Below are 9,374 nucleotides of genomic sequence, written 5' to 3'. Positions count from 1 at the left end.
CTTCATTGGCTTCCTGTTAATTCTAGAATAGAATTTAAAATTCTTCTTCTTACTTATAAGGTTTTGAATAATCAGGTCCCATCTTATCTTAGGGACCTCGTAGTACCATATTACCCCATTAGAGCGCTTCGCTCTCAGACTGCAGGCTTACTTGTAGTTCCTAGGGTTTGTAAGAGTAGAATGGGAGGCAGAGCCTTCAGCTTTCAGGCTCCTCTCCTGTGGAACCAGCTCCCAATTCAGATCAGGGAGACAGATACCCTCTCTACTTTTAAGATTAGGCTTAAAACTTTCCTTTTCGCTAAGGCTTATAGTTAGGGCTGGATCAGGTGACCCTGGACCATCCCTTGGTTATGCTGCTTTAGACGTAGACTGTGGGGGGGTTCCCATGATGCACTGTTTCTTTCTCTTTTTGCTCCGTATGCATCACTCTGCATTTAATCATTAGTGATCGATCTCTGCCACCCTTCACAGCATGTCTTTTTCCTGGTTCTTTCCCTCAGCCCCAACCAGTCTCAGCAGAAGACTGCCCCTCCCTGAGCCTGGTTCTGCTGGAGGTTTCTTCCTGTTAAAAGGGAGTTTTTCCTTCCCACTGTAGCCAAGTGCTTGCTCATAGGGGGTTGTTTTGACCGTTGGGGTTTTTCATAATTATTGTATGGCCTTGCCTTACAATATAGAGCGCCTTGGGGCAACTGTTTGTTGTGATTTGGCGCTATATAAGAAAAAAGTTGATTGATTGATTGATTGAGGATGATTTTGTATTAGGTTGAATTTTTTGCTGATAACAAATTCAACCTTAGAAATTGTCCATAGTTGCAGTCCGTCCCTGCTTTACAATAATGTGTCACATTCACCCCGGTGATGAGTGTGCTGCCATACAAGGTGCTCACTACACACTGGGAGCAACTTGGGGATAAAGGACCTTACCCAAGGGCCCTTAGTGATTTTATGGTCATGCTGGGATTTGAACAGAGGATCCTCTGGTCTAAAGCCCAGGGCTGGTTCCAGAGTGAAAATCTGACAGATGCATTTCTGCCCAATGATAAAATAAAAATCATACGCTTCTTGTTATTCAATAATCTTCATTCTTTTATTCGTGTGCAACATACACTGTCACACTTCTTTTAATATATTTATTATACTTCATGGAACATAGTGAACACTTCTTATCTGTATAAATATGATGTCCGAAAAAAACAACACTATAACAAAATTTGACATGGTGGATCCTTGATCTCTGGACATAAATAGGAATAAACAAAATCTGTAGTTTTTGTGAAAAGCTTTTCCTTTCAGACATTATTGGCATGAATGTCTTTCCATATATCTGAGCTGAGCTCTTGCAGCTGCTGTGCTGCACGTCAGGATGTAATTTGTAAAGAAATACAGTACATCTCATTTTGGGAGGAAAAAAAACGTTTTAGTCTATTGTAGTTTCTTGTCTGTATTACAATGTTTGTAAGAGGTTTAATTAAAGCGGAAATTCATTTTTAAGTTATTAATACCAACTGGTCTCTGTGTCAGCAGAGAGCCGCGCAGTGTTTGGAGCTGTGACAATGGAACAGAGGATGTTTCTTGACTCATTTCTTGACTGCAACAAGACAAGAGTCCCAGTTAGTGACTTTAATCCACACAAAAGTTACTCATGGTATTTTAATAGCTTTGAGAGGGGTTAAGAAGCGGACTTGCCGTTTCTGAAGAGCAGCAAATCAAAGAACCAATGAGCTAATGGATCGAAGCATTGCTTCAATGGTTCACGCTTCAAGTGGAGTCGCGCTGCAGAAACGGTTGATTACAGACCCGCTCTGGCCAAACCCTGAATATCCAACTTTATGTGTACATCCGTATGACTCTGAAACTTGGAAAAATCCATATAATTTACGGACAATCCGAATAGGTTGACATGTATGGTCGGAATACCACCGAAAATGTAATTTCAGTCATCATAGAATGCCTTTCAAACACACTATTGTCTGAAAACTATTTATAAACCACTCACCATTTCTTGCTGAAATAAGCGCCCAATTTTCCTTGCACAACTTTTTCCTGGATGACATGATCATTGACTCGACTGGACTGACGCTATATTTGTTTGATCCGATTTGAATTTTGCTGTGTACACCTGCGTGGGGTCAAATCAAAAGCTGTGTTCACCGCGGGGACACATTCGGCACTATTCGGGATTATTCAAGTTTTTTTTTTTTTACCGATGACGAATGCTGCGTAAAAAAATCTGACCGATGCAACTGCATCGTTCCAAACTGGTCTGGATCTGGGCCTGTAAAGCCCATTGCTTAACCACTAGACCATCACACCCCCAGTTGCATCAACATTCAGATTTCATGATTAAAAACCACAAACACAATACCATTAGAAATTCTGGGTATTTTATGATTTTCACTTCATGCTTAATCACAAAATGCTTCATTCTCATGCCAAAAAGTTAAATTTCTGAATAATTTCAACAGAGATTTGCGAATTTCTTCTGATTGTATTCCATAAATGATGGGCTGGAGGCTACTTGGGATCATATATAACAAAATGGAACAGACTTTCCTGTAATAAGAGAACTGTGGGAAGCGATGCAGGACAACGATCATCATTCCACAAATGAACATGATCAGATAGACGGTGAGATGAGTGCTGCAGGTCTTTAAGGCCTTCTTGTTCAGAGAGTTGTTCTTAGTTGTCAGACAGACGACTGCAATCTTAGTGTACGTGAGAACAATGCTGCTGATAGAAGATGTAAATAAGGCGGCAGTGAAGGTGAGACCGTAGACATTACTGATGAAGACACTGTCACAGGATAGTTTGAACAGTGAGGCGTTGTCACAGACAAGATTTGTGATCAGAGTCCTGCATCTGTTGAGTCGGACAGACAGACCGATCAGAATCCCGACCAGAACAAAACCCACTCCCCAGGCAGAGAGTGACAGCTTCAACACCATCTTACTCGTGTAGTGAAGAGGATTACAGATGGCCATGTATCTGTCAAAAGCCATAATCATGAGCACAGTGTGAGCAGCAGTTGCGCTTAAGTGCACAACGAATGCTTGGATGACATACTCGTTATAATTAATGATGCGTTCAGATGTGGACATCAACATGTCTGAGAGTAAACGTGGTATCGCGACACAGTTTCCCAGGATGTCGTTAAGTGACAGGTTACAGTAAAGCAGAAACATGGGCTGGTGAAGGTTCTTATTGATAAAAATCAGAAGTGTGATGCCTGCGTTTGCCACCATAATAAACATGTAGGTGAAAAAGACAACGACAAAGATGGCATGAACGTAATCCTCAGAGATATTTAGTCTCTCCATCTGTAGCATCAAACTGTTGTAGGTGTAGTTTTCCATCGTCCTGAAACCACAATAATGAATCATTAAGGCCAAAGAAAATGTTGCGATCATTTGGAATTTCATTTAATTTATTTGTAATTTGTAATTAGGTCTGGCATATGAATGGATAGCTAGTTATTTACAAGGCAGATTTCAGTATGTTCAATTCAATAATACAAATTCTGAACTCAGGGATGTCACATGTGGGGTGCCGCAGGGCTCAGTGCTGGGTCCTTTGTTGTTTATAATCTATATAAATGATATAAGTTGGGTGTCGAGTTCACTGAGATGTGTCCTTTTTGCGGATGATACAACTGTGTTCTGTAGCGGTGAAAATCTTGAACAGCTTCTGGACATAGTGGAGAAAGAACTGGAAAAATGTAAGGTTTGGTTTGACGCTAATAAGTTGTCACTCAGCCTTGGCAAAACTAAATGTATTATATTTGGAAATAAACAGGCACCAAAATGTAGAAATTTAACTATAAACAATAAGGAAATTGAGTTAGTAACAGAGAATAAATTTTTAGGTGTTATAATTGATAATAAACTTAGCTGGAAACCACATATAAATTATGTGAAATCAAAATTGTCAAAAACTATAGCCATTTTGTATAAAGCCAAAGACCTACTGCCGCAAGAAGGGTTACTTACTTTATATCATTCTCTGATGGTACCATATATGACATATTGTGTTGAGTCATGGGGAAACCCTTACAAATCAAATACCAATCCAATATTCCTTTTGCAAAAAGGAGCCATACGAATCATCTGCAATAAACAATATCGTGAACCAACTCATTCTCTATTTGTGTCTTTAAATTTATTAAAATTCATAGATTTGGTCTATTACATTACAATTCAAACTTTATTTCGAGCGAAAAACCAAGCCTTACCGAGACATGTCCAGAGTCTGTTCCGATTGAGGGAATCCAGATATAGTTTAAGAGGTTGTGCAATTTTTATGAAACCACCGGTAAGAACAAATGTAAAGGGTTTTTGTGTGTCTGTGGTTGGGGTGAGGAAATGGAACAAATGTTCAACAGAGGTTAGAATGAGTAGTACCTTAGTAAGATTTAAGAAACTACTCAAAAAGAACATTATGTCTAAGTATCATAAAGAAGCAAATATAATTTGATTTATATGGAATGTTCAATTTATAAGTGGGACTTATTGTATATTTGAATGTGTGGGTATGTATATGCGTATGTAGATATATAGATATGGGTAGGTGTATATGTATATAAGTGACTGTGTATATGTATGTATATATTTATGTTTGTAAAGTATATACGTATGTATATAGGTATATATGGCACAGCCCAAGCAGAGGGTCACCCCCAAGAGCCTGGTCTGCTTGAGGTTTCTTCCTTATAGGGAGTTTTTCCTCACCACAGTTGCCTAGTGCTTGCTCTGGGGGTTGGTAAGGTTAGTCCTTACTGGCGTAAAGTGCCTTGATTCGATTTTCTTGTGATCTGGTACTATATAAATATAAGTGAATAGTATATTGATGTGTATGTCTGTGTGTCGACATGTAGTAGTGAATTTGTATTTATGTAAATATGACTGATTAGAATTGTTGGACTTGTACTAGCAGGGGTGGGCGCTAATAAGCTTTGCTTCAGCCCACACCCTTTCGGACTCACTAGTTTTGTCTGTGTTTGTTTGTGGAATTGTTCATTTTTTTCTATTTGAATATTTTGTGTGCCGAATAAAAAAACTTTGTCAAACTTTAAAAAAAAAAAAAAAAACTTTGTCAATATATTAAAGTATTTTTTGTTGTTCAATAACCTTCGAGATAAAAAAATTCTAAGTCACCAAAATTTGTAAAATCGTGTTCATTTATGAGCTCAAATTAAACTCCTAAAACCTGAGCTTGAACAGGAATCAGGTTTTGTGAAATAAAAATGATGCCCTTGTATGTGGAGGCAGGGTCTGAGGAGGTGAGGTTCTGTACTTAAAGAACATGTGGTTATTTCTAACCATGACAATATGAACATTAAGGCAGCAATCTGTTTGGCTGGCTGGGAAATACTGACACTTGTTTTCCATCAGAACAGATCCAACATCACACTGTGTTAGAGTGTTTGTGTCTCTTCTTACCTCTGGAGATGTGAAGCGTTCGAGGTGGGCCGACAGTTTTTATCAGCTCCATGAGCAGCTCATGGATCTCCAGCACGACTGGTGTCCAATTGAAGACGTTGCACAGAATGATGTCATTCTGTTTTTCATTAGGCAGCTGACTTAACTTCTACACCAAGTTCTGTTCTCATCAACATGTGGGTGGGCAACTAGCATGTTTACAACCCAAAAAATCAGAAAATGTTAGGACGGTATGAAAAATTCATTTCTTTCCTTTATATTCAATGCTGCCTCAAGGTGCTTCACACGGATCAGGTCTAACCTTATCAACCCCCCTAAACAAGCACACAGGCCACAATGGTAAGGACAAACTCCCTCTGAGGAAGAAACTTCAAGCTGACAGCAAACAGTTTCAAAACCATTCATTCACACACTGAGTAAATAAATGTAAAATCTTAATTGTACCTGTCACGTGGTTTCAGTCAGATTCATCATCACACTGTGACAAAAACTGTTATCACTGTTATCCTCATGAGATGCTTTTTTTTTTTTCTTTTTGGAAGACGACGTCTGGAAATATTTTAATTCCTTATCGTGAAAGTGACTGAATAAACACAGTGTTTTAAAAGAAGTCGCTCTGTGTTTTGTCATGTGGGTGGCCATGTCGTGGATATTTTTGTATTTTCACTGTATTCAGGTTGTAGTCTTTCTTGGGTCGGGATGTGTCTGGTCCCTTTTGTTTGACACGCCCTCTTCCAGGTTGTTCTTCCTCACCTGTCTCTCATTTTCCCTCATCACTCCTGTTATTTAAACCCTCTGTTTTTCCCATGTCATTGCCAGTTCATTGTTCCTTGTGTCTTCATTCCAGCCTTGTACCACAGTTCTTGATCTTGATTTTTATTGGTTTTTTTTTTTTTTGGCTTTGTCATGTAGTGAAACTTTTGACTGTTTTTGACCTCAACCTTTTGTCATGTTTTGGATACCGTTGTTGATTGGCTTGCCTACCTGACAACCGTTGCCTGGGGTAGATGACACCGTCATCTACCCCGATGTTGGGCCTGTGGTGGGAGGTCAGGGCAACTGGTCCGTAGTGGGCTGGTTCCTGGGTGTGCGGTGTTTTGGGAACCGGGACCACACAGGAGGTCTTCCACAGGGTGGGAACCACCCCCAGGCTGAAGTTCTTGTTGAAGATGTGGCTGAGGACCTCACAGAGCTCATCTACACAGGTCCTCAGCAGCCTCGGGGAGATCCCATCAGGTCCTGCTGCTTTCCTCTGCTTTAGCCGCAGGAGCTGGCCTCTCACCTCAGTCGGAGTCACAGTGAGGGGGGAGGGAAGGGGGAGCTGTGGTGGGCTGGTGCTGAATACAGTCCGGGGGAAGAGGGACAAAGTCCGGGGTGCAGTGGAGGTGACCAGGGGGAAGAAGGTGGGGTGTCAGAGGGACTGGAGGGCTGGCTGCTGGAGACGTGTGGAGAGCCAGGAGCAGGCAGGGGGGTAGGTGTGGAGGAGCCAAAACGGTTAAAGTAACTGTTTAGCTCCTCTGCAAACCGAGAATCTCCATCTGCAGTCCTGCTGGCACCCTGCCCAAATCCAGAGGCAGTCTTGAGGCCTCTCCACACGTCCCTGATGTTGCTCGGGGCCAGCTGCTCCTCCATCTTCCTGGCTGCCCAGATCTTCCACTGGACTTCCTGTTGGACTCTACGCTGCTCCTCTCTGTCTCCTGAGTTGAAAGCCCTCTTCTTCTGGTTCATCAGGAGCTTCAGCTCGGGGGTCACCCAGGGGTGGTTGTTGGGAAACCACCGTACCCTCCGGGTGGGCACAGTGCTCTCCACACAGAAGTTCACATAGTCAGTGACACACTGGGTCAGGCCGTTGATGTCTTCACCATAAGAGTTTTGAAACGTGCTCCAGTCTGTGGTTCTGAAACAGTCCCTCAGCGTCTCAGTGGCCTCTTCAGTCCAGAGTTTCACTGACCTTTTTTGCACTGGCTCTCTTCTCACCCTGGGTGTGTATTGGGGGAGCAGGTAGAGGAGATTGTGATCTGAGTGTCCCAGTGGGTGGAGGGTGGCAGAGGTGTAAGCGTCATCCACGTCATCTGCATTAGTGTAAAAAAGGTCCAGTATTCTATTGTCCCTGGTTTTACACATGACATACTGGGTGAACGTGGGGAGTGTGGCGGATAGGAAGGTTTGGTTAAAGTCCCCTGTAATGAGGAGGAGGGTGCGGGGGTGTTGTGTCTGCAGTCGTGTGACTGTAGTGTGGATCCGCTCACAGGCAGCGGTGGCATCTACAGAGGGAGGAATATACGTGCAGAGCGTAATCACACTTCCAAACTCCCACGGGAGATAGTACGGCCTCATGCTCACCGTGAGTAGTTCTACGTCCGAGGAGCACATCTGATCCTTCACGTGAACATGAGCTATGCTGCACCATCTCTCACTCACATAAATGGCGAGACCCCTCCTCTTCCCACTCTCCACCAGTGTTCTGTGTGAAGCCTTCCACGTTAATAACCTAGTCCGGTACATGTTCATCCAACAACATCTCCATGAAGGACATGAGACTGCAGCCTTTATACAGCCTCTGGAAATGGATTAGCGCTGCTCGCTCCTCAGTCTTGTTGCAGAGAGACCTAACATTCTGCATAACCACAGACGGAATATAAGTCCTTCTCCGCTTCGTCTGTCCGCCGCTGCAGCCTCTCCGTCTCCTCTGTATGTCTGCAATTATGTCCAGGTGCTCAGCATAGTGGGGACCCGGCCCACTGTACATAGAATCTCTTAGTCCAAGCAGCTGATCCCGGCTGTAAACAATGGGACGTCCGGGGCAGCAGACAAAAGGATTTCCCCACGGTGCCTCAAATAGTGCTGAAGAAAGCAGAAAACTAATCACAAGAGTTACAAAAGTGGGTTTCCCATGTGCACACTTGCACAGGGTACCACCTACTGCAAATAAAGACAATAAAGCACTATTAAAAAGTATTAAAAATAGCGAAACAAATTGTCATTAAACTTGAAGTGGGGGTTCAAGAGTCATGAGGTGTTCACACGAAACAGTTCTTTATTTCTATATTTATTTATTTATATTCATTGTTAGTTGGATTTATCTTTTCTGTTGTGTTTAATCATGTTTGTACGTATGTTTGTACGTTTTTGTTTCCTTCTCTAAAATTGTAGCATTACTGGTTATTATTACTATTATTGTTGTTGCTATTATTACTAATATATAAATAAAAAATAAATGAAAAAAATACAGTTTGTAATACATTTGACTCTTTTATGACAACAAATGCTGAGCCATGAATTATTATACAGAAAACAAATGCACACAAATGTGCTGACAGCTGCAACAGCTTAATGCTAACTTTAACATTGAAAACGCCATAGACATGCTAACGCACTAGCATTGGTCCCATTTTTAATTTATAAAATACGTCTATCAACTGTTTCAGAAGACTATAACAGGTCAGATTAACATAAAAAGGTAAATATTACTCACAGTCATATGCTCTTTGGGGTTTTAGTGGGGAAAAATTAAGATAAAGCGAAATAAAACAATGAATCAATTATGTTTCGCAACATTTATACATTCATTCTAATTATATTCTTTTACAACATGAATTGTATGGACATTAATAACATGCAACACAAAAATGTATTTAATGCCAGTTTTTCTTGTGCCCCCATATCCCCCCACGTGCTCTGGGACCTGGGTACATAGTACCCTTTAGCCCCCAAGTCTGACGCCCCTGAATCAACCACTTCTGCAGCGGCTGTTTGCACAGCTCCAAATGCTGCGCTGCTCTCTGCCGAGTCAAGTTAGAGTCCGACCAGAATTAATAACCTCAAAGTGAATCAGAGTTTTAAATCAAACATTTCCAAACATTGTAACACAGACAACAAACTACAACAGACTAAAACTTTTTTTCCTCCCCAAATGAGACGTCCTGCATTATTTATTAA

General features: G+C 41.6%; 1 protein-coding gene across 1 annotated transcript; it reads right to left on the bottom strand.

The window, feature by feature from the left end:
• Window positions 1–2,405: 2,405 nt before the first annotated feature.
• Window positions 2,406–3,371, bottom strand: LOC117517891 (olfactory receptor 52N5-like). Its single transcript, XM_034179029.1, has one exon. It carries the CDS (start codon window positions 3,351–3,353, stop codon window positions 2,406–2,408), a length of 948 nt encoding a protein of 315 aa, XP_034034920.1. The 5' UTR covers window positions 3,354–3,371.
• Between the last annotated feature and the right edge of the window lie 6,003 nt (window positions 3,372–9,374).

Source organism: Thalassophryne amazonica, chromosome 9, assembly GCF_902500255.1.
Source record: "Thalassophryne amazonica chromosome 9, fThaAma1.1, whole genome shotgun sequence".
In the NCBI taxonomy this organism is placed as follows: domain Eukaryota; kingdom Metazoa; phylum Chordata; class Actinopteri; order Batrachoidiformes; family Batrachoididae; genus Thalassophryne; species Thalassophryne amazonica.
This window is presented reverse-complemented; position numbering and strand designations above follow the sequence as displayed.